The sequence below is a fragment of the Heloderma suspectum genome, chromosome 12 (genome assembly GCF_057233095.1).
Source record: "Heloderma suspectum isolate Gila_16-S chromosome 12, 16-S_ref, whole genome shotgun sequence".
NCBI lineage: Eukaryota > Metazoa > Chordata > Lepidosauria > Squamata > Helodermatidae > Heloderma > Heloderma suspectum.
The window spans coordinates 14,719,356-14,745,058 of record NC_139469.1 but is presented as its reverse complement, the minus strand read 5'-3'; the positions used below and the strand labels follow the sequence as shown (position 1 = coordinate 14,745,058).

The following is a 25,703-nucleotide window of genomic DNA, read 5'->3' as shown; positions in this document are numbered from 1 at the left end:
AAGATCTGTCCAGAAGAATGAGTCTCAGCAGGTGTGGGGTTGAGAAAAGACACACCTGTCAAAATTTGCTCTACTGCTATTCAAGGTACAAGAGGCCTGTTGTTTGGGGGTTTAATTTTGGCTCCGGTTACTCTTTTTCCTTCTGGCTTTGAAAAACTGCCAAAACCTCCAACCCCCTGCCCCAAAGATGGTGGTAACTACTGCTTGAGTTCCAAATGCACCAACTCAAGACCAAAGTCCTAGGGCAGTGGTTTTCAAACACTGTATAAATCGTAGGCCACTTGAACGTTGTTGAGGGTTGATCGCCTAATTGTTCTACAAATCAAAGCACATACACAGCTCATATTTTAACATTTTCCCCCTACAGCACTAGGATCACGCTCAAAACCAGCACCGGATTAGGAAATTTATGGGCCCTATGGCCAGGCTGATGAGAAGCCCCCTCCCTTTAACACAACCTTCCTCAACCTGTTGCCCTCCAGAGGTTTAGACTCAGCCCCAGCCAGCATGGCTAATGGTCAAGAATGTTGGGAGATGTAGTCCAAAACATCTGGAGGGCACCAGGTTAGGGAAGATGGCTTTAACAGGTACATTTTAAGGGAAAAATTAGTAGACTGTGCCAACAGCGATTTAGTAAAATCATGGGCCTTAGACCATGGCCTCATTAGCCTGTTTGGTAGTCTGGACCTGTTCGCCTGTTTGATAATCAAGTGATAAACCTAATAAATAGGTGCTATAAAAACAAGTTTCCCCAATCTGGCACCCTTCAGCTGTGTTGGACTACAGATCCAATCATCCCCAGACAGCAAGGCCATTCTGGCTTGTGGTGATGTGAGTTATAGTCCAACAAATCCAGGTTGGGGAAGAATGATAGAATGCCGTCACATCAAAAGAGACTCCTGTGCAATCACTGCAGAACTTTCTTTATAACCATCAGACTCGATACAAAAATAGTATCACTTTGGCACTCCCCCCCAGCCCCACACTCTGCAGTTGCAATCCCCCACCCAAACGCAAAACACTAACGTTCCTCCAAAGTGGAACAGTGGTTTGGAAAGTGTGGCGTTACATAAAATAACTAAGACCAAATCCGTTGTCTCTTCTCTGTTGATTGTGAAACTCTGACACCTTTGATTGTGAAACTCGGTTTTACTTGGCATCAAATACATTTACAGATATAGGCTCTAAAATAGAAGGACCATGTGAACACTTATTTCAAATATAGAACAGCTCTAAAACCATGCGAAAATGCGATTTCATTAATATTAAAAAGGCCACGTACAATCACGCAGGATGAGATGGGAAAGAAGCACAACATAAACCTCACCCTTTGCAAAATGGGATCTTTATCTCAGTGGTGCAGGACCGGCCCTTCAGCAAAGCAGCTCTGCCTCAAACCAAAGCCCCTTCTTAACGATTCCAGACCTGCACCCTGTAATGCGGGCTTAAATCCACCTTTCTTGTCTACATAAGGTAATTGGACAGTATAGATGGCAATTGAAATGCCCCATATCAACCCCATTACAGTCAGATTTCCAGCAAAGAGCTTTTTTTCCTTTAAGGTTGCTGTACCTTTAATAGCTGCATAATCCAGCATATACTGCTTTTCCTGTGGTGGGGCTTGCAGTGATGGCAAAAAGAAGCACCTTTTGAACATTTTTGTAGTATACGACTGTTGAAAGAAAATATATACAGGGGTACAAGAGTTGCACTTGGAACAGCAAGTTAGTTGAGGTCCCTGCAACGTCCTAGCAAGAGCTTAACTTCTGATCTTTTTAGAATTTGAGACGCAACAGGATGGAGCCCCAGGCGCACACACTTTGGATTCAAAGACCCGGTGAATTCAGTGACTTAGCAAACATTCATGGGACTGGAGTGCAAGCATGGGACTATACATTAATATTGCACGACACAGCCATGCCCGATGGGTACCCGCTATGATGTGTGTGCCAGGAGGAGGCAATCACAGGGTCATTTAAAACATTTCTCCACATCAAAAACTCCTGCCACAAAAAGCAAGCTTATCAAAGAGAAGGGTTTCTGCCTCTCTGTCTCTCCAGTGGGCAGTTTTCTAACATGCTGTTTCACACATACATGCCCCTGTCATGGATGTGGAAGTGGTATGGTCCTGGAAGTCTTCTACAAGCATGAATTTAGAGCCAAAGCATTGGTTCAGAAATGTTTATGGATTTGATGTCCAGATTGGGGCAGAGATGTGCGTAGCTGGAACCTACACCAGGAGTGAGACTGGATGACTTTTACAGGTAGTGCCACCATCTTGGGTCGAATCCAGCAGGCATATCCTCTGTGACCGGTGGAACCCTTTAAGCTCAGCAACACAGGCTTTACAGTTCCATGAAGGATCGATCTTTAATATGGCGCATGAATAGTGATGGATGCTTTGGCAGCACACCGGTTTGTGGCTGCAGCGCTCCGGCGAACTGCTTTGGGTTCGCACCTGCAGCAACCAAGTGGTCTCATTACCCCTCCTTTAGAGTAGCTGCACTGAAGGGAGGGAAACGAAGAACAAGACCTCTTGAGTTTATCCACAGACCGTGTTAAGTCAGGAAAGGGCAACCTTCGGCCCATGTGCCATATCTGGCCCGCGGAGGACACCCATCCAGCCTGCAGAGACTCGGGCTCCTTCCATTGGGCCCCACCCCAAACCCCACCCCCTTCTTAGCTCCAATATGTGATTGAAATAACAAGGGGATCCCCCTCTGGGCTGCTCCCCCTCCCTGCCAGGGACCAAATGATATCAGGGGCCTTCAGATGGCTTGGTGGGGTGGGTCAACTGGCCCCCCACTCCATCCTGGTTGCTCACCTCTGGTGTCCATGATGGATGCTTGACATTAAGCTGCGAAGGTAGCACACAGGCTTTTGTTATGCACTGCTCCCCAGTTTGCCTTTTATTAAAATGCATACATGAAGAAATGTGCTTTTGTAAAAGAGAGAAAAAGAAGGGTAACCCACTTTACATTTTTCTACAGATCAGTTTTGACCTCTGACTGAAGTCAAAAGCACAGACGAGCCAGGGGTAGTGGTCAGCGATGACTGATAGGGCGGTGCACAGGGGCAAGGGGCCAAATACCTTCCCCCCTCCATGTTAGTCATGGGGGTGGGGGAGAACTGCTTGAAACAAGCAGCTGGTGTGTTTCTGCCTGGTTCCTCACACCCTAGAATCAGCTGTGAGGAAAATGGTAGGGGAAAGGAAGCTCATTGGCGGAGCCCGACGCACAGGCATGCTGGTGATTTTCCTGGACCACGTTTGACACGGGGGCAACCACTTGCTGACCAGTGCTATACCCCCAGGCCCATCTGTGCAGAATCTCATAGTTTGCTACTATTTTAGAGCAGACCTAACAGATATTGCGGAGGAAAAAAAGAAGAGATACAGAGGCGCCCTACACAGAATTCACTAATGGGCTCCGTTTAGGCAAGTCGCCTCTACAAGGAAGAGCAGTTCCCACTGGATGTGCTGTCCCTCGCACAGCTGAAGCCAGCAGTATTGCCACGAGAGGGTTCATAGGAGAAGAACCTCCACGCCCTCCCACTCCCTGCCTCTCCCCTCACAAATGCCCAAGAGAACTATTCACATTCATTTCAGTTTACACAGCAGCCGCATAGCAAAGCATCCGCACACAAGGATGGATCTAGTGAGATTGGAAGTGATTCAGCAGCACCGTGCCTAATAAATATTAGTAAGAGAATAAATTAAAGTGGTTTAAAAACAAAAAACCTCTCACCAAACATTCACATAGCAAATCCCAGTTCTACCAAAATCCCAGTTCTATCAAGGGCCTGATCGGCTGTGCAGCCTCCGAATTGTTTCAGTGGGTTTTGGCATGGCCCCTGGCCCCCCAAAGACCCACCAAAATGAAGAGAGGCTGCACGCAACTGCACCACATGACGGAATGTACTCCTGGCACGTGCAAGACGTGGCTCCCTTGCTCCTCTGTTTATATATGATAGAAGTGTTTGGACGTGTGTCTTGACATGAGCAGGGGTGCATGGTGGGAATGGAACCTGGAAGGATAGCACATGCTGTGACCATTCCTGAAGAGAACAGAGGATCTTAGCAATGGACGGCATTTCTGTCCAAGCTCTGAGCTGCATCCACGAAGATGGTGGTCTGAGGAGGGTCACTCTCTCCAGCTTCTAACTCACTGTGTTCAGTGGGAGGGTCTGCTAAGGTTTCCTTGGACACGACCTTGATGCTTTCAGTTGCATTCCCTCTTACTGTGATGTGCTCCCATCCTCCCTAAAAAATTAGCGACATGAGAGATTGGTTAAATACATGTTTCAAATCAGGTGTGCAGAACCTCCTTCAGCCTGAGGGGCAAATTCTATTTCAGAGAAGCTCGGGGGGGGGGGGCTGTATTCCAGTGGTGGGTGTGGCTGTAGGCAACAGGGACAAGGCCAAAAGAAAAGGGGTGGTACCAAAATACCAGCATATTGCAGTTAAGAGCTATTACAAGGGATGTTGGAGAAATCTGCAATGGAATCAAATGAGCAGATGTTTATGAGTCCGACCCACAGATTCCAGAACACACTGGCTTTTCCCCAGTTGGGCGAATTCCATGGACTTGTGGACCATTTTTCTAACTTTCCCGAATTTTGCACAGATTTAGAAATAGAAAAATATGCAAAATAAAAAAGAATTGGCCAAAAATGCTCATTTCCCCCATCGGCTAAAGCGTGAAAGTGCGCATGTGTGTGTGGGATTTGCACATTTGGGGGGCATTTGCAAATTTGTGCAAATGCGAATTTATGCAAATTCAGAAACTAAAAAAAAAATCCAATCCCATCAATGTGCAGATGATGGAATGAAAGAAGCCTGGCAATCTGTGAAATGCAGATGGAATGGATTTTACACAATCCATACATCTCTAGCTTGTACTGCCAGTAACCAGGTCTTACGGGAGACATTTCAACTCTTTAGAATGGGGGGAAATTGCACAAAATCCAGGAAGCCACCACGTCATTGGGGGGAAAGGGGCTGGGGCCAGGAGAAGGAGGTGTGGCCTTCTGAGGAACTCCAGAGGGCCAGATTGGGACCTGAGGTTCTGCTCCCCTGCTTCAAATTAACCCGTACGGCAGCTCCCTGGGATGGAGAAGCAGTAGCTACAGGGCAAAGTATCATGCCGAAGTATCATGTGGAAATGGACAAGGTGAGTTCTGAGCATTTGCAGAATTCCTAACTTGATAGAATGTTTTGAGCTGTCTAGAAAAGGAGACCAGGGAAGAGCATATATGGGCTTCGTAGGGATGACCATGCCACAGCTCTGGAGCCACCACAAAATAGGCCCTGCTCCTGGTAGATGACAACCTTAACTATGCAAAGGAAGGAACCTGGCACGGGGCTTCACTAGTAGTTCTAAAGGCCAGGATGGTGTGGACTGGGGTGGGAGTTGCACTGGAGAATGAATGCTATTATACAGAAGACCTACTGGACCCAGGTGTTGCCTGGTCTTCATTATGTTTGGAAGTATATTAGCTAAAATGTATGCCATACTTCAGGGGTGGGCTACTTGTGGCCCTCTAGATATTTTGCCCTACAGCTTACATCAGCCCTAGTAAGCATAGCCAATGGTGAGGCATGATGGGAATTGTAAGTGAAAACATCTGGAGGGTCACAATTTGCCCACCCCTGCCATACTTGCTCATACAAAATCAGTACACCTCACAGTGGCAATTTGCACATGAAGGCACAAACATGAAGGGAATGGGAAAGAAGACTTAAACAAGCCTCAAAACATCTAGAAAAGGCATATTTCTCCTGGCAGAAGCCATTTTGTGAAGAAAAACACAGCCCAACGCTCACACCCAAGTATGCTGCAACAGTTCAAAGGGAATCAGATTTGCAAGTGTAAAGAATAAACATGTAGCTTTGTCGGCTGCAGAAACACATCCACAAAAAGGTGCAAAAGGATTGGATCAATACAGTGGGCTCTCTTTGCTCATTCAGCACCTGAAACGTAATCAACACCTTTCCTATAGTGCCTTAGGAGGATGGAATTTGTTGTTGTTGTTGTTGTTTTGAAAGCAGATGCTCTAGGCAGCTGCCAACAGTATGTATGGATGTTCTAAACAGGACCGGCTTATGACTCCTCTCCGCAGTGCTAAGAATACCAGCAGGGCCCCCCAAATCCCAACTGTTTGGGTTTGCAGTACTCACCCCGATGCCGTAGTCCCAGGACAGTCCCTTCGGTTCCACTGGCTGAACTCCTGTCCGATGACAGACCGTTCCACAGCTCAAACTGTGGCTGCCTTGTACTTTGTCAGCAATCACCCAGACCTAGAAAGCAGGAATACGATTGAAGCGGTCTCACATGGCACCACCCTGGGCCTCTCCTACACAGCTTATCACCGGTACAAATCACCATCATCATCACCATAGGGGTGGTGTCATCCATTACCAAAATTCCGATGCAGGAGGAGGCACATCGATGTAGGAATTGACATGTGCCCCAAGTGTAGAGAGTCATGCATGTGGACGGCACATTCAGCCTTTTTCAGGTGCTGTGCTCTTTCGCTGCTGGCGTTCAGAGAGAAAACCCCACACGTGCAAACTCCGTATGCACTGATTTATAGCAGGGGTGCAGAGCCTCAGGGCTAGGGTCCCAATCTGGCCTGCTGGAGTTCCCCAAAAGGCCATGTCCCCTTCCCTGACCGCACCCGCTTTCTCCGGACCACTGATTATTTGGTGGTTTGCAGGAATTTGTGCAGTTCTTTCCCCATTCTAAAAGGTTGAAACACCTCTCTGAAAGCTCAGTTACTAACAGTAAGAGCGTTGAGCTAAAATATGTAGGGGTTTGGGGCCCCACCTCCTTTGCCTTTGGCCACACCCACCACCGGAATGTGGACCCTGAGAACTTCTCCAAAACGGAATTTGGCCTGCAAGCTGAAACAGGCTCGGCATCCCTGATCTATCGCTAGGGTAGGTAACCAGGTGCCTCCCAGATGTTTTGGACTACAACTCCAATCACCTTTGACCATTGGTCATGCTGCCTGGGGCTGATAGGCACTGTAGTCCCAAACTTTTGGAGTGGCACACTAGGTCGCCTGCCCCTGATCTGCAAATAGGTTGGGCATGAATTGCTGCAGAATCTGAGATGGTACTAAAATTAGTACTGGGTCAAACTATTTGGCCCAGCTGAACTTCATACACTTGGGGCGTGGACAATACAGTGCAAATGCCCCTAGAAGTTTGAAATAATCTATGGAGGGTGAGAGAATTGTAAGACTTGTTTTAGACAGTGGGGGTGTTTTACCTTTAAAAAGAGCAGATGGCGGGGGGTGTATCCTTTTTCTTCTTTTATCATCATAAAAAATACTTGCCACCTCTTTATAGTGGCAAATGGGACATCCCTCATTCCCTCCCACTTCCAAGAATGTCCTTGGGAATGAGGTTTTGTCATGATTTAGCACCATTTCTGGGGCATTTTGTCCCAAAAATGCAGCCAGGAGTAGCCATGTTGGTGCTTGGCAGTGGCAGCAAGATTTTTTGTTGTTGTGAAAAAATAAAGGAAAACTCCAAGCCACAACCATTCTAAAGGTTCGAAGCCCCTTTTTAAAAATTCGATGTGCCCCAAAGCCAACAAATATTGCCCCCTCCCACTTTCATGGGGAAAGAAAGGCCCTGCAAAAAGTGTCCGTGAGCACATGGGGAAGATATCTGCACATTTAAATATTTACAATGTAAAAATCTATCTCAGGGGTGGACAACTGCAGGAGGTCCGGGTGGCATTTTTTCCTCCAGACTCTCCTCGCCCCAGCATTCCCCATCCTGATTTTTTTAAGTGGCTGCAGAGCATTAAAATTGCCAATTTTAGCTTTCACGGAAGGTAGATTGGACTCTTTGAGTGCTCTGTAGTACTACGGACACCATTTCCCGCCCGCTGCCAACGATTCTGGCAGCATGGCAGTAGAGGGGAGGTGGTGGGGGCTGCATGTGGCCTGCATGTTGTCTACCCCTGATCTAGCTAATCCAGAGAGACAGAAAGAACAATTCACATTTATATATGCTGGCACAGAGATAATCAAATCATGGTGACCACTCCAACATTGCCACAGAGCAGTATTAATTAGAAGTATCATCCAGTTAAAGAAATCTATGTTGATTAACCTACTAAAACTGGCATGATTAAGTGGCAGTAACCATGTTACCATTGTTACCCCCCCCCCCAGATGTTCAATGCCTTTTTCTTACAGATAAAAATGACGCTAGTAACACACTTTGACTGAACAAATTTAGGGTGCAATCCTATGCATGTTTAGACAGAAAAACGTCCTACAACTGCCAGCCTTCCCCAGCCAGCATGGAATTGTAGGACTTCCTTCTGTCTATATATTCATGGATTGCACCTTTATCTTATCCACTTCAGTCACAATCCTAGAGATACTTAGATGCTGTACTCAGACCTGGTCCAAAGGCCCAACTGAAACTTTGCGGACATTGTTTGAAATGTGGTCCCAGCTGGATCCTTGAGGGTAGCTTGGTGTGATTCCCTGACGATGCCACAGATTACCTAGAAAGGGGGATATTAATATCAATCATTATAATGAACAGAAATAAATCAATTCATGTCAATAAATAAACTGGCATGACGATATCAGCTCGGTTCTTGTGTTTACTGCAATCATTTTGAATTTTTTAGCCAATCCTCTAATACGTTTACAATTCCTTCCCATTTTGATTCAACTGTGAAAACCCATTGGAAGCTTGGATGAAGAAACAAATGTTTTGAAGGTACACTTGAAACCAGCATAACACAAAACAAAAGTAATTCACGCCTCACCATTTTTATCCACCACGAACACAGAGGTTCGTCCTACTGAGACTTGTTTTATCTTCTGCTTTGGCGGAGAAGGAATGTGATACCAGCAGTCACCTGTACAAGGATATTTAGAGAGAGCCAGCAGCAAAATATATTAGTAACAAAAAATATTATTTGTTAATAATAAAATAAGTTTATATAATTATTAATATAATTATTATATTGTACTATTATAATAATTTTATTTTTTAATTTTTAATAATAACTTAATAAAAATAACTAAAATGTTAAATTCTTAAAATAATAATGAAATAATAAAAATAATTATAATAAAATAATTATTATTTTTAATAAAAATATTAGTAATAAGAAATATATTAGTAGCAACAAATTATATTAGTACAACTGGCCAGAGCAAGTTTGGTATTTAGGTGCAAAGCTTGAACCACCAGAAATATCCAGATACAGAAATTCACACAGCAGAGAAGAGACTGGATCCAAATTTAGTCATAATTAGAAGAGACCCATCAAAGTCAATGGGAGTTAAGTTAGCCATAACTATCTTAAGGCCCATTAATTTCAGTGGGTCTACTCTGACTAAATCTGGATCCAAGCCAGTATCTCCCAAGATTCACCCTGTTTCCAAAGCCCTTTTCCAAGGGCTTAAACTAGGCCAGCTGTCTTCAACCTGTTGCCCTCTGGATAGGATGGCCTACAATTCCAATCATCCCCAGGCAGCACGATCATGCTGCCTTATATCATTTGTTTCAAGGTGGTCAATCTGAGTCAGGGCTGTACCACTGCAGGCTGGAGGTGGGGACTCACCACAGATGTCCTCCGAACCAAATAAAAATATATTCCGCTCCCATCTGATCCACTAATTTTCTATGTGCAGTGAATCATTTTTGGATGGAAGTTTCCCACCTGCAGCCTGACGAAGTGGTAGAGACCAGGCACAAGTTTACCGCCCTAGGGTGAACGAGGCTGTAGTTAGTTTGCCATCTTATCTCTAAAAGCACAGGAAATGGCCAGAATACATTGAGAGGTCAGCGATCAAACCACCACAGAGTTACCTTCAGGTTTCTTTGGCGATACTGAACCACGATAGAACACAGAGCCATCTCGAGCGACGGCCCAGACCTGGTGAAATGCTCCTATGGAGACCGAAATGAAGGGCTGGTCTGTCCCCACATGGAGCCAGGATGTTCCCTATAGGGAGAGAACATGCTGGTTACAAAACCCCAGTGATCCTTGGGTAAAAATACTAGAGCCAGATGCCCCCCCCCCTTCCCTCCAATCACTAATTGTTCGGTGGGTTCTTGGCTTTTGCACAGCTTTTCCCCCATTCTAAAAGGTTGAACTGCCCCTCCTAAGGCTTGGTTACTGGCAGTCAGAGCATTAAGCTACAATATGCTGGTGCTTTTGGCCCTGCTCCTTTTGTCTTTGGCCCTGCCCACCGCCCACTATTGGAATGCGGTCCCCGAGAGCTTCTCCAGAACTGAATTTGGCCCTTGGGCTGAAAGAGGCTAAACACCCCGTACTAGAGAATTTCATCCTGCTGGGAAGTGATTCCTAGAACTTCATGATCGCACCCTGAGATGATGGACTGCCTGTTAAAATCTGATGGAACTTTTTCCATGGAAGTAGTTGGTTCTAGGAAAAATGTTGATTACCTAGGGATGTATGAATCCCTTACCTGGTTCCGGTCGGGGCATCCACTGGGGGGCGGGAGGCAATCCATTCCTCCTTCTGGAATCCTCGACAGCAGGGGAGGCGATCTGGTCCTCCCCCCCAGAATCCTGCCTGGCTGGCTCCGCTCCGTGGCCATGCTACGGAGCTGCCGGCCGATCCGATCCGCAGCAGGGCCTCCAGCTGCTGCTGGGCTGGCGCGGAAGCAAATGGCATCCTGTGTAGGGGACGCCATTTGCGTCCCTACTGTAGCCTGTGATAGGCTACGTAAATATTTACGTAGCCTATCACGGCTAAAGAAGGGACGCAAATGGCAGCCGCTATGCCATTTGCGCCCCTGCTCTTTGCCGTGATAGGCTACGTAAGTATTTATGTAACCTATCACGGTAAAGGCAGCCGTGAAAAAGGCAGCGGTGCAAATACTTACATAGCCTATCATGGCTGCCTGCAAGCACACAAATGGCGGCCGCTACGATGGCTGCCATTTGCGGCCGCAGCAGCCTGGCAGTGGCAGGCTGGGAGACCAGCTGGAGCTGCCGCTGCCACCGGGGCTGCTGCTGGAGCCGCCGCCACATCCGCCCCAGGTAAGCTCCATCCCGGGGGGATTCTGCGGGGTGGCGGGGGGCCGTTCTGCCACAGATTCCAGATTCTTTAGAACCCGGCCTCACTGGAGTCCGTGGCGGAATTCTCTGACATCCCTATGATTACCACACAAAACTTATGAAGTACAAATCTGGAAGTTGGCGAAGGAAGCTGTGGAATCCCCTCCTATCTCACCAGGCTGCCTTTGAGGGAAGAGGAATCCCCACATATCCCCCTCATTCAGAATCCCCTCATATCTCACCAGGCTGCCTTTGAGGGAAGAGGAATCCCCACATATCCCCCTCATTTGGTATCCCCTCGTATCTCACCAGGCTGCCTTTGAGGGAAGAGGTGACACCACGAGGCCCTATCCATCAGCCTAGCTGGGATCAACCACCATTTAATTCCTCCCTTCCCCAAACTGTCTCCATCAGCAGCCATTCCAGATGGCACCATCAGCGGGACAGGTGAAACAGCGAGTCCCCTTCCATTGGCTCAACTGGGAAGATGTGCCATTTGGCTTTGCCCCTGCCAGAACTGCCTCTCTCAGTGGTTGCACCACCTTGTAACTGCAATCATATAATATTATGTAAGAAGTGGTACCTCAGCTTGCTCATTTTCCTCTTCCCTCCTCACCCCTTTTTCCTCTTGTATCATGTGTATTAGATTGCATGCTGCTATTTTAATGCGTAAATCTCCTTGAGTGCATTGACAAAAAAGTGGTACTCTAAAAGTGGTAACTGTTACTTGGGTGGAAAAATAAGTAGCAATCAGGAAAACTCTAGACATGTGTTCCAGGGATAGGCAACCTAGTGCCCTCCTGATATTTGGTACTTTAACTTCCATAACCCCTGACTATTTGGTGATGCTCACTGGAGCAGATGGGAGTTGTAGACCAAGACACCTAGAGAACACCAGGTGAATTACCCCTGAGAGTTGAGTGGTTTTTAGCCAGGCCAGGGAAACACCAGCCCCAAAATAAAGGTCTCCTTGCTGTGGTTGAAAATTGCCTGAATCGCATGAGCCAATGTCACTTTAGACAGACGAAAACTCAAGTGTATAAAACCTAAATGCTAAAATACTAAAATGTTATCGCAATGTAAAAAAGAACATATGATGATATATAATTTTTTAAAAAAACAACAACAATATAAAATCCTTAAAAATGACAGATGGGCCAAGGATTTTATATTGTGGCTTAATTTTTTTAAATACATTGTCATATGCGTCTTTTTAGGTTGCTTTAACATTTTAGAATTTTAGCATTTAGGTTTTATACACTTGAGTTTTTATTTGTATATTGTGACACACATGCCTTGGTGGCAACGTTTCTAATATTTGCACTTTTTAATATTAAACAATTTTAATTGAATATATGTATGTCCCTTAACTCAGGACTTTGCTAACTCTATATATTGTTAAGGACCCTTTTTGCTTTGTTGCTATTGCATCCAAGAGTCATTTCATACACGGACCGGGGACTCGTGCAGTTTGCCTGTGTGGAGTCGTGGCGAGAGTGTTGGGCTGGGAGCTGGGAGATCTGGGTTCTAGTCCCCACTTGACCATGGAAGCTCACTGGGTGACTTTGGGCCCGTCACAGACTCTCAGCCCAACCCACCTCACAGGGTTGTTGGTTGTGAGGATCAAATGGAGAGGAGGAGGATAATGTAAGCTGCCTTGGGTTCCTTGCAAGAGGAAAAATGGCAGGATATAAATGCAATAAATAAATAAATGTGATTTGGGCCTCAGATGCTTTTAGGAGGAGAAAGACAACCTCAAGGAACTGAAATGCTGCAAGTGTGGATTCCTGTTGAAGAGGAAACCGGATGCCCATTTCACACACATACACCTACACAAAGGGAAAGGGGTGCAGAGAATCTTACAGCTGGGTTCTGGGGTGTGATATGCAGCCTACAGAGCACATCTCCCTTGTCGCTGATGCCCCAAAGAGCGACAAATTCTTCTTCAGCAGCAGGCGAATGAGGAATTATGGAAACATCCCACAAGGTAATTGGAGGGACTTCCAGCCATGGCCCACTAGTGACAATTTTACATTTCCTAGGGAGGCGGCGGGGGGGGGGGGGAGAGAGAGAGAGAGAGAGGGAGGGAGGGAGGGAGGGAAGAGAAGAATGGACTTTTTGCACTTTCGGATATTATTTATTTATACTCATTTAGCTGAGGTATTTGTATATTGCTCTTTGGCCAAAAAGGCTCCCAGGACGGCTTACATATAATCAATCAAACAGGACAGTCTGTGCCCGCAGGCTCGCGATCTAAAATGGCAAGGCATGCAAGGAAAAAGGAATGTGGTGTGTGTGTGAAAAGGAGGGAAACCTAAGTCTTTTAGCAGCGCTGGTGGAATAGTCCTGCTCTCCCGCTCATCTCCCTCAGCTCTGCCTGCTGGAATGGCTGGTGGCGGTAACAGCTGAGGGAGGAAGAGCCTTCATGAGAGAAGCCTTCAGCAGGACTGGTAGAATAGCTCTGCTTCCCCCTTCTCATCTCCCTCAACGCAAAGAATATGGTGCAAAGGGGGAAGTGACATATCTCTGCCATGAGGAGGGGGAAGAGGGAAAGGTGTACAGATATTCCTAATTCAGGGTCTTTTTCCTTTTTTCCTGCAGGGACGACAGAATCATTTTCCGATTGGCGCTTGCTTGGAATGCGCTATACAAGGGACAACCTCACAGACATGTTTTATCCTGTGTCCTAGGTCCTGTCATGGTGAGATGTCAGACTTGTGGCATCTATTTTTTTTCTTTTTTACTTGAATCACGAAGTCCACCAAGCAAACTAGGCGCAAAATAGCGGCTGGGGGCGAGTGCAGACAGATACAAAATGCTGGTGCAGCGGGTGGAGCCAAGTACCCACTGCAACGCATGAACCACACACTGGCCCACTTTGCAAGTAACAGCAGAAAATCGTGGGTTAATCAACCCATGATTTGCTGCGGTGCATACTGGGCACATCCTGCGGCCATTTTGAATATTTAACCCCTAATTGGGCTGATCAGGGATCGCTACGTGACATCTGAACCCCGACACTATAGGTTAATTGTGGGTTAAACCATCCACAGTTAACCTACAATTTGTAGCTGGTTTAACTGTGGGTTGTTTAACCTATAGTACCCAGGTTCAGATGACACCTAGCAACCCCACGGGGGCTGAATATTCAAAATGGCCATGGAATATGCCCTGCACACACCATGGCAAATTATGGGTTAATAAAACCATGATTCACTACTGTTACATGAGAACAGCCCCACCGCGATGACCCCTGCATATGCAACTACAAATCTACATCTGATTAGCCTATTCCTGGTACAGATCCCTTTTGTCTGGATTTAATGATGTGTTCTGTTCCATTCCATTTCCACACTAATCTGCGGGAAGGGGGGGGGTTAGATCCACACAAAAAAATCCAATTTATTTAAATATGTATTTCTAAACACATCTTCTCTCAAAACATTCATTTTGATACTTTTTGAGCCAAGAACAGCATTGAAAAGGGGCCGTCATCATACCTGCTGTTTCTCTCATTTTTATAAAGGGCGATGCTAGTTTTAAAATTAAACGGTCGTTTCAGTTAACGTTCTTTCTAAAACTGCTGGTTCGCTGTTCTTGTAAACCCCTTTCAGAACCAATACCGGTGAGGGGGCAAAAAAAGGGGTATACAAATATTCAAAGTTTGAAGCCTGATGCAGGGCGTCATGGTGGGGGAATGCTTTTGAGCTAAAGGATGATTCAACTGCTGTTTGTTCCGAGGCCAGTTGTAGCAACAGGTTCCGCAACCATTTGAGGCCTGCAGGGTTCTGCTCAACATCAGGAACTGGTGCTCCGGGGCCCAGAACACTCGATCTGCAGCCAACAGAGGCAAACTCGGAGCCAGGCAATGAATCACATTCATAGGTTTACCGTAGTTAATTAAGGAATGTGTATCTTACCGATTAGCAGGGCCAAGGGGAAAGAGATGGAGCATGATGCAATGCTGGGTCAGCATGAACACTTAAACAGCACAAGAGCACTCATAAGGCCACACTAACAAATGTGCCGCCAGGAGAGGTGGGGTGAAGGGGCAAGGAAGTTAAGCAATGGCAAAAAGTATCCGGCTCCTTTCCCAGGCGGCTCTAAAACTCAATCATACGTTTTCAAGCCGTATCTTCACGTCCGTAAGGGCTAGCACCTTAACATTGATCTTTTCTTAAAGTGAAAGCCAAGGGTGCTGAATTCTGCAGCTGGAACCCATTTCCGTGCTTACACAAAAATACACACAGCCCGATTACGATAGTTGATCCTTTTGTGGAGACTCCGGTATTACACTGACTGGTAGCCGGGTTGTGCCCCTTATCTTTGAACTACAGGGCAGTATCCAATGTTAGTCCTACTTAGAGTAAGCCCACTGAAATGAATGGGACTTCAGTTAGTACGCACAGACTACTAAGATACTACCCAAAGACTGGGAGGAGGGGGTTAGTGAAGGGTTCATATCTTCTTTAAGCCCAGTATGTATGCAAACCACTGCCAGTTAGCTTAACCACGTTCAAGAGATTGGGAGTGGACCGCAAAATTATGCACTCCCTCTCTCCTTTGGTGTGTATTTCCTATCCCCTTCCCTCTCTAGCCTTAACCATGCATAAGGCTGCAAACCTACAACTACTTATTTCGGCTTAGTTCGTGGCAGTAAGAGCTTTAAGCTCAAATAAGCTGGTATTTTCAACCCCGCCCCTTTGCCTTCAGCCACACCCACCACTGGAATTCGGCCCCCGAGAGCTTCTACGAAACTGAATTTGGCTCTCGGGCTAAAAGAGATTCAACACCCCCATTATAAGGGAACCGGCCCATTACGTATGCACCATCCTTCAGCAGTGCTCAGTGCCTTCGCAGTAAGGATGTTACAGTAATTAAGGCACAATCCTATGCATGTTTAGAAAAGAAAAAAGTCCTACAACTCCCAGCATGCCCCAGCCAGCCATGCTGGGAGTTGTTTAGACAGAAAGACATCTACATACATAGGATTGCGCCATAAGGAGATGAAGCAGAGGTCGCCCTTGGAATGGAATCAGACTTTTTTTTTTTTAAGTTTAAAGAAGGGAGGGGGCGGTGGCAGCAGAGGGAAAGAGAGGAATGTATGCTCAAAGGAGAGAAGTAAAAAACACAAGTGCAAAGGAAGAAGAAAAAATAATACGCTCGAAATGCACCTAAAGCATTTTGGAACTTGAACTGCTTTACCTGGCCCAGCGCCTACGGCGTACAAAGTCCTTCATTGTTTTGTGGCCATGATAAGACCTGCCGCAAGAGGAAACGCATCGTTTTAAAAGTTGTCCATCAGCAGAGATAAGAGGGTTTTTTTTTTCCTTCGCTCCTTCTCAAACAAAAGGGCCGCTTGTGACTCCGGCCGTGCCCACACTGGGAGTCAGGGTTGGCAGGGCCGCTGGACAGGCTACACCACCTGTTACTTCACTGATGATTTGCCAGATTTAGGCAGGGTTCCGTTTTTTTCCCCCATAGGTGCGCAGGAGAGATTCGGGTATTACTAGACCAGCCTTGCCCAACACCCATCAACTACAACACCCATCCTCAGTAGGGGAGAGAGAAATCCTTACGCCGGAAAGTCAGCCGCATACTGCCAGCCTTCCTGATCGGTGCCGCCCGAAACGCTAAAATCGATGTGCCAGTCCGACACCTGGGTCGGGCAAAGAAACGCAAAACTCAGAAGCGGAAGTAAACACTTCTCCCCCGAGAGCGCCACGTTTGGGAGGCACCCCGGCAAGACCCCTCCTGCTGGGCTCCCTTAGTTGAGGGCTCAGCGGGTGGCAGCTGCTGGGCCTGGGAAGCCACCTGCCATGTTAAGTCCCCACAGTGCCCTGGGGGGAAGCTGATTCAGGTGCTCCAGGGGACTGTGGGAAATTTAAAATGACAGTTGGCTGCCCAGACTCAGCTTCCATTGCCAGGAAAGCCTGTGAGGCCGAAGGGGAACAAGCAAGTTTAATTTGCCCTTTGACAGGCAACTGAGGAAGTCAAGACAAATGCCTGTGGTTTGCCCATAACCACCTTGGCTAGGACAAGGAAGAATTTGACCCTGGCAGCCTTGATGTCGCTGCAAAAACAAGGAGCCTCCCAACAAAGGGACTTCCAGAACTGATAAAAAATGGAACTTACCCATGACCACTGGGGTGACGGGGGCTTGGTGTTGGTTTTTGTACACTCCTGCAAGCCGGATGCATCGCTCCACATATACCGGTCTGTGGGCAGGCCCCTGGGAGACATGAACAATGCTCGGTGTCGAATCCTACACATGCTTTCGCACACTCCGCAGCTGTGGAGGCTGGTGGCGCTGATGTCAGTGGGGCAGTGAACCAGCTCCTTTAGCATTCTGACTGGTTCTGACGGAAACCCGGAGTGGAAACTCAGCCTCCGGTTCTTTGGAGCATGGCTTACAGTGTCATGGCACCCACAATGGGAAATAATCGTCCCTCCGAGGGTAAACACACACCAACAATCTTTATTTTTAGGTGGGTGTGGAAGACCCATCTGTTTCTGCACCCTTTCCCCGTATAGTGTAGCCTCCCATCTTCCGTAGATTCAATATATTCTATGCACTGGTCTGTGTTTTTATGATCTGTGTGTACCGCTTCAAAATCTTTAGATGTAAGCAGTTTATATATATTCCCAAACAAGTAAGTAAATGCCACTCCATTCAGCAGAATTTACTCCCAGGCATTTTGAGGACTGCAGCCTAAAGCAACCTAAACACACACACACACACACACACACACATACACATACATGTGGAAAGGCTGCTTTGCAATGACCACACTAGAAGTGAGATGGAGGGCTAAAGTACACGCTATGTTAAATGCATAGTGTGTAAGTGATCCTGATGTTTTTGTTTACTTCAGTGCAAGTGTGTAGGGCCCAAATCTGGATAGGGACCACTATGTGCAGGTGGGGGTGGTCAAACCTTCCCACCCAGCTTTTCCCCTTTAAATTGGCCCTCCCCGAGCAGAGACTAATGAAAAAAAAACAACAACCCTCCACTGGAACTAATAGTGTTTTTCTTTAGCGTCCCCGTCCCCCCCGGTGGGGAAGGGGGGTGCGGGGAGGGGGTTTAATGGGAAAAAAGCAGCTAGGTAGTTTGAGACAAACCATTGTTTGCCATTTTGTCCAATTCAGCAAGCTACAGTTTACGCTTGCTTGCCCTACAAACATAAAATGGAGAGCAAGGTTTGATCTCGGCTTGTGGGACAAACACTGTTGGCTGGCCAAGGACATTAGTTTATTTTTAGAAAAAAAATACAGTCAACATGATCTCCTGGATTTTAGGAAATAGCTGATGTTGTTTTACTGGACTTTCTGGGAAGACTATTGATAAAATGCTAATCTATCTGTCTTAACACAATGTAAGATGTTTTATGAAATGCAAATGCTAAATATTAATGATGAATAATTAAGAATTTGAGAATGTGAATAAGTAAAAACTAGTAATTGTATTAAAAAGAAAATACAGGTTCACATGCAGGTTCGCAATGAATTCTGGGTAGCTGACATAAAAAATAATGGTCAAGTTGACCTGGATGGCACCCAAAGGGAAAATATTGAGCTAAAGCCCTGTCACTTGGGCCAAAAAGTTATCTGAGTAACCAACAGCTGTGAGACTGTATTATTCCAGGTCAAAAGTGTACTTAAAGTTTTCACTTCTCAATTAATGAGCAAAAAATATTGTGTAAGGTATACACCTCAAAAAGCTTGATATACAGATATCTAGAAAAATTTCTAGACTTAAGTTTAATTAGCAAATTTTGAGTAAGGAGTTATCTTCTCAAAGGTATAATTCAAAATTGATCTTGAATTGACAATGAAATAATTGTGAGCTCTAATTTATGGGACAGTAGATAATATTAGCTATGAAGTAATTTCTACACATTAAAAGATATAAATAAATATGTGCTGATTTTAGAATGCGGGAGATTCTTATTAGAAGCTCACCAGGCATGTGTACCTATCAGCTGAATAGTACTGAATGGGGAACTTAGTACTTAGAATGAGATCTCTCCTTTTAAAGTTCTTAAGATCTAAAGATCTTTAGCAAAGCTCACTTTTACAGCAACAAAATGCGTTTAGGTGCACAATATATTTCAATGTAATGTTACAAGCAAATTTCTAATAAAAATGAAAAAATGGGTCAAAGAGATTTTCCTTTACTAATTCTTCTTAGTACAAAACCAAAATCGAATCCACCTTGTAGCGAGTGGGTTAGTGAGCAAAAAAGGTGGACTTCACAGCATTCTTATATGCTGGTAGGCAGCCACCGAGAGACCTGTGTCGTTTGGCTCAGCTGGCAGCTTTATAGTTTATAAGGAGAGTGGGCCTCTCACACAGCCTAGTAAATTACAGCTTCACCTTGAAGCTGTTTATGCCAGCTAGATGATGCCAGCTCCTAGAAAATGAGACAGGTTTTGCTTCCTGTGGGAAGGAGGAACCCCGCTTCACCTGAGAAGAGTGTGGTTCTCTAAGAAACCTATAAAATCCAACCCGCAGACTTTGTGCTTTGGTCTTGCTCTGAGGGGCAGTATGCACACTACCAGCTTGGAGGACTTTTGCCGGCCGTAGAGGATCGACTCCGTGCTCTCTGCTGGGGGCCCCCAGAGTACACACAGTGTGGCAGAGAACGGCTTTGTCAACTGAAGAGAGGTGTGAGCTTTCTTTGTATATATATTCTGCATCTATTTTCTATTAATAAACTGTCATCCTTTCGTACAAGTGGCTTTGTTTCATCTTGGTAATCAAAGGAATCTACTGTGACTGGGACTGGACAGAATCAGGACCCCAGATCAATGCACACCTAAAACAATGTTTGGTGTATACTTTGTTTGAAGTGTATCGATCACCTAAATACCAGAACTACAGACTGAAAAGACTCAGCAAAGACCCAAATCCCTAACACCAAGCAACTTTCCCAAGCGAGACTCGTTCGCTGCCACGGACAACACCCTGGAGGGCTGTTCTGTGGTTTGCATCTCAGCATCACTTACCTGCTGCTGTATCCAGTAACGGGATTCCACCGCTGATTCTCGTAAATGTACACACACTTCACATCAGACTGCGCATAAATATTATCGGTGCTGCTTGCCAATCCTGTAAGGACCAGACGGTTCATTATTTCCTATTTCTTGCACATTTCCCATTTTGTTTAGCATTTGATTCTTTAAAACATTGCTATACTGCCCTTAAATTGAGGGCCGGTTTACACAATTCATTAAAAACACAACACGGCACATTAATGGCAGCACGGAAGACGTGAAAACGTCATTATGGCAACACAGCCCGCAAAATTCAAGAGAATAAATCTTTGTTACCCGAGAAGAAGCTGCCTCCGTATCCGCCTGTGTAAAACCAGGCAGAGTGGTCATAGCCCACGCCCCACACTATGCCGCGGCTGTTGCATTCGATGAGTCGGAGGTGACCCCCTATCTGGCGCCAGAACCTATGGGGACAAGGGAATCGGCTCAGCATTCATCCAGGACACATATTTATTTATTACACTTATATCCCACCTTTCTTCCATGGTGGAACGCAAGGTGGCGACATGAGGTTCCTTCCTAGCGGTCTCCCCCTCAAGCACTGACCAGACCCACACCTGCTAAAGTTCAGCAAGGCGGCTGCCTCATGAGCCTTCAGACTATGCCCTGGAACACCATATGTGGGCAGCCATATAACCACCAATCCCGCAAAGGACTGTATTTAGTGCAGCCCTCCTCCAAAGACTTCAGGGTGGCATCCGTGGCTCTTTCCCTCCTAATTCTATCCTCAAAGTGACCCATGAGGTAAGCTGAGAGAGACACAGAAGCTCACCTTGGCTTCAGGGCCGGGCAGGGACTTGAACCTTGCACTCCCCAGTCCTAGTCCGACACTCTTTTAACGCAAGGGGGCAGAACCTCTTTCAGCCCGAGGGCCGAACATTCCATTCTAGAGAAGCTCTTGGGGGCTGCATTCCAGTGGTGGGCAGGGCCTAAGGCAAAAGGGGTGGACCCCAAGTGCCAGCATATTTTAGTTTAAAGCACTTCCTGCCAGTAAGTAAATAAGCCTTCAGGGCAGCATTTCAACCTTTTAGAACGGAGAAAATATTGCAGAAAAGCCAGTAAAACACCCAACGATTGTTGGTTAGGGGAAAGGGCGTGGGGCCAGATGAAAGGGGGCATGGCCATCTGGAGAAGCCTGGAAGGCTGGGTTTGGACCCCAGGCTTGAGGTTCTGCACCCCTGCTCTAACCACTGTACCACACTGCCTCTCGCTGTATGTTTACTTGCTGTAAGGACGAAGGACCTCCAGAGAAGTACTGAGCTTTGGGGTGTCAAACCAAACTCTGGGAGCACCAGATACTCCTTGCTGAAATAGGACAAGCTGCTAGAACCGTTACTTATTTTATTATTTATATCCTAAAACTGCCAGCAAAAGGCAGAATGAAAATGGAAAAGAAACAGATCACAGATTAAAAGCCAGCTGTAATAGAAAGGTCTTTATCAGCTGACTAAAGATGGGCAAAGAGGGAGCCTGGCGAATCTCCACTGGGAGGGAGTTTCACAAGCAAGGTGCCACCACTGAGAAGGCCCTGCCTCATGTGCCCACCCACCTGTTCTCATGTATGTGTAGCACAGGATAGCTGGATGGTGTTGCTCTTTCCCACTGGGGAAAACAGCTGGATGTACTCTCCCTTCCACCCTGCCTTTTTTATTTTATTATTTATTATTACATTTATAGCCTGCCTTTTTCCTCTTGCAAGGAACCCAAGGCGGCTTATGTGGTCCTTGTCGTCTCCATTTCATCCTCACAACAACCCTGTGAGGTAGGTTGGACTGAGAGTCAGTGGCTGGCCCAAAGTCGCCCATGCAGATATTCCGTCGGCGAGGGAGAATAATAGCGAAGGGTTCATACATTTGGTCGCAGGGCATCGGGTGTGCTGCAGCCTCCAGGTCAGGGCTTGGCTCGCTCACGAAGATGTCTCCTTTGCAGGTCAGTGACCAGATGGCCTGATGGGAGGGGGCCCCCCGGATCTGCCGGCTTTCGCAGCACGACATGCTCAGCAGAACCAGCTGGGAAGTGCAGAAGGAGCAAAAGTTTAGTAATGAGCAGAGCTGAGCACTTTGAGCATCTCCTACTACTTGAAGAAACAACTCCACTTGTGCCTCCTTGAGATACCCCTGTTCACTGCCACCAGCTGGGAAGCTTATTTGGCATCTTAAGGGGAGTTATTTGCACATCCTATATACCAGGCCTGCTGAACCTCAGACACAGGGGCCAGTTCCTCCAGAAGGCCCTATATCCATGGTTTAATCCTCGCATAACCCACACTCGCTGAGTTCCACACGACATGACGGTCGCTGAGTGGTAATACAGCCAATGTTGCTTTTAACCATACGTTTTGGCAATGCCTGACAGCTGCCTCTTTCTGGGAGGAGGTTATTATACAGATAAAGGTTGCATTGGAACACTCTTTAATATTTAGTGATGTACACGTCCTTCTAAATTATCTACCTGCTTCCTGGAAATTAACGCACAGTCAGATTAGCGCAAACAGATTCCCTGAGCCCACTTGACAGCTAAAAAACTGATATCACGACACTGGAAGAATAAACACTCGCCTCCTATAATGCAATGGATCGAAGGCCTTATAATGCTTTCAACATTTGAACGGGTGGCGTATAGACACCACCTGTGAATGGATACTTATTTGGATACTTGGGCTGCTTTTGTTGAAGTTTATGTATAATTCTTAGAAAGGTACATTTTCATTCACACACACACACACACGCATGCACGCACACACACTGCATAATCATGCATTGAAACCGATATATTTAAATTTATGTAGCGACATTTTTTTTCTTTTCCTCCTTTTTTAGTTTTGTTTTGTATGGTTGGAAATTTACAATTACAAATTAATTATAAAATAAAACAATCCTGGAGCGGGAGTTGCATATTGAACCTGGTGCCCACAGGTGCTGTGGCTATGACGGGCTGTGCTGCCTGCGGGTGCCAGGCTAAATACACAACACACACTTGTGGGTTAAGTAACCCATGGTGAGATGTGGTGTCCAAAGTCGCTCAACGTCTGCAAAACCCGTTGAGTCCTTGGACTAAAATGCCCAATATTAGCAGTGCTCGCGCTTATGAAAATGCCCCCATGTGGTGAAAATGGGGTACTACCTTCCAAAATCCAAAGTTAGGTTTCAATGCCTTAAATTTCAATGCACAGTTGATTTTAAGGACGTAGTTACCCCCTGAATTTACCCAGTCGTGCATTTCTTGTTCGGTGGCAGTTGCTAATCGGATGGGCCAACGCTGCTTTGTTTTTTCCGGTGTGTAGAGGGCGAAGGAGTGCTTGGCCTCGTTCAGGATCTCGACCAGGATAGTGACTTCATTGAGGAACACGTGGATGTACTGGCAGAAAAACCACATTCTCACACATATAACAGGCTTTCTGATTGAGGAGCACAGATAATACAAATGGAATCTGGGCATATTTTTTAAAGAACTTGATAAAAAGCAGCAGGTGAATCCTTTAGCCCCAGCCAGCATGGCCAAAGGTAAGGAATGTTGGGAACTGTAGTCCAAAATATCTGGAGGGCACCAGGTTGGGGAAATCTGTTCTAGTCAATTGATAAATGAGCCAGCTACAAAACCCTGGCTTGTCTACCAAATGAGAGCTCGTTATAACTATAAGTCATTTGTTTTGCACGTAATGGCAAGCCAGGAATCGGCTAAAGCGAAACAGAATCCTGATTCGTTCTCCCACCCAGGGGAATGTTTCCACCAGCGATTTACTCTGAGCTGGCTGTGTGCTGAGGTCGTTAGGGATAGATGATGTCATGGCCATCCATCCACCCCGGAGCTCATCAGGGAAAAACCGAATTGCCTGAGACTGCTTAAAGTCTGATTCTTTTCCTTAAGTCAGGTTCTCCCTGGTATTATTCTTGTATGCACCAACCCCTGCATTTAGCTTGGGTAGGCTAGCCCTGCCCAGGGCTGTGCCTTTCACTATAACCCCAGTCAAGGGGTGTTTCCTGTCTCCCATCCCTGTGTTTCCCAGCACAAACCAAATAGTGTTTACTCAGAAGTAACACCCATTGTGTTCAATGAGGCTTGGGGCTCATTGGGAGGCTTGTCTTACATATGTGCACATCGGGAGTGTTTCTTTCACCCCTCCATTACCGCGATCAAGAACAGCATGGGCTACAAAGGGCACCCGTGGGAGGCTTGTCTTACAAATGCACACGAGGCAAAGTAACTACTTCGCATTTTCCTTATGGAGCCTGGGGGGGGGGGGGGAGGAAGCCTCTCATTGGTTGAGCAGCCCCTGCCACTCCGATGACATTCACTCCACCCCCCCCAAGTAAGTTATGTGAAGTCACTTAGAATGGTGCGATGCACACCCTCATGGAGCCCTGCCCAGACGAAAAGCGGCTCCTACAAAAATGCAGGCAAGCCACTCCTCCCTTCTCCTTCCATTGTTTGTGGAAACAGAGCCCGGGTGAGGAAACTGGGGCATGCTCAGAGTTTTGGCAGGCTCTTTTTCTGCTCATGCACAGTGCTCAGCTATGGTTTAGCACCGGAATGGGGGATGCCATTCAGGGCCAAATTCCATTTCGCAGAAGCGCTCAGGACCATGTTCCAGTGGTGAGCAGGGCCAGAGGCAAAGGAGCAGAGCCAAAGACGAAAGACATGTGGCCAAACATGCCAGCATTAAAGTTCTTACTCGCAGTCATTAAGCCTAAGGAGAGGCATTTCAACCTTTTAGAAGGGGGTAGAAAACTGCACAAAAGCCGGGAAACCACCCAACAATGGGTGGTTGGAGGAAAGGGGTGGGGCCAGGGAAAGGGGGAGTGGCTACCTAGGGGGGCCCACGCAGGCCGGATGTGACCTGCAGGCTTAAGGTTCCACATCCCCGCTCTCGTATTTTTACCCAAGGAGAGCTGGGCTTTTGTAACCAGCATGTTCTCTCCCACTAGGGAACATCTTGGCTCCGGGAAATCGCAAAACTACTGGTGGTTGGAAGAAATGGGGTGAGGCCAGAAGGGGGTGTGGTCACTTGGGGAACCCCAGAGGGCCTGTCTGGGACTGCATGAGGGCCAGATTTGGCCCCCGGGCCTAAAGTTCCCCACTCCTGCTTTAGCATTATGTGTGAGGGCAGCCAATGCGGTGGCACACATGTACCTTCTTTTCTTCGTGGTGCATGTAATAGATGAAGAGGATGCTATCCCGCATGCCATCATTCCCTGTGAACTGCTCAAGGGCCACCCGCACATCGACCCATCGGTATGGCTTCCAGTTTCTCCACCACTGCAGGGTGCCAGTTTTAACCCAGACAGACTGGAGGGGAAAAACACACACACAAGCAACAACGCTAGAACATAAGAAGAGCCCTGCTGGATCAGACCAAGGGTCCATCTTGTCCAACTTTCTGTTCACACAGTGGCCAACCAGCTGTTGACGGAAGACCCACAAGCAGAACAGGAGTGCAACAGCACCCTCCCGCCCATGTTCCCCAGCAAATGGTGTACAGAGGCATACCATCTCAGGTACTGGAGGTCGCACATAGGCCTCAAGCCTAGTAGCCACTGATAGCCTTCTCCTCCATGAATGTGTCTAATCCCCTTTTA

At 46.7% G+C, this 25,703-nt stretch overlaps 1 protein-coding gene across 2 annotated transcripts in view; it reads right to left on the bottom strand.

Annotated features, from left to right (window-relative positions):
• Nucleotides 1–1,132: 1,132 nt before the first annotated feature.
• TECPR1 (tectonin beta-propeller repeat containing 1) overlaps nucleotides 1,133–25,703 on the bottom strand; it is a 41,688-nt gene continuing 17,117 nt past the window's right edge. For both annotated transcript variants that reach the window (XM_084818433.1, XM_084818432.1), the window contains 14 exons: nucleotides 25,258–25,413; nucleotides 23,335–23,484; nucleotides 21,979–22,136; nucleotides 20,404–20,531; nucleotides 20,080–20,182; nucleotides 17,207–17,303; nucleotides 16,651–16,730; nucleotides 16,277–16,333; nucleotides 12,935–13,109; nucleotides 9,854–9,989; nucleotides 8,802–8,894; nucleotides 8,425–8,531; nucleotides 6,179–6,298; nucleotides 1,133–4,261 (listed from right to left, as the gene is read on the bottom strand). In XM_084818433.1, the coding sequence (XP_084674559.1) occupies nucleotides 4,076–4,261; nucleotides 6,179–6,298; nucleotides 8,425–8,531; nucleotides 8,802–8,894; nucleotides 9,854–9,989; nucleotides 12,935–13,109; nucleotides 16,277–16,333; nucleotides 16,651–16,730; nucleotides 17,207–17,303; nucleotides 20,080–20,182; nucleotides 20,404–20,531; nucleotides 21,979–22,136; nucleotides 23,335–23,484; nucleotides 25,258–25,413 (1,746 nt within the window). In that variant the 3' untranslated portion in view covers nucleotides 1,133–4,075. The remainder of the gene's footprint in view (nucleotides 4,262–6,178; nucleotides 6,299–8,424; nucleotides 8,532–8,801; nucleotides 8,895–9,853; nucleotides 9,990–12,934; nucleotides 13,110–16,276; nucleotides 16,334–16,650; nucleotides 16,731–17,206; nucleotides 17,304–20,079; nucleotides 20,183–20,403; nucleotides 20,532–21,978; nucleotides 22,137–23,334; nucleotides 23,485–25,257; nucleotides 25,414–25,703) is intronic.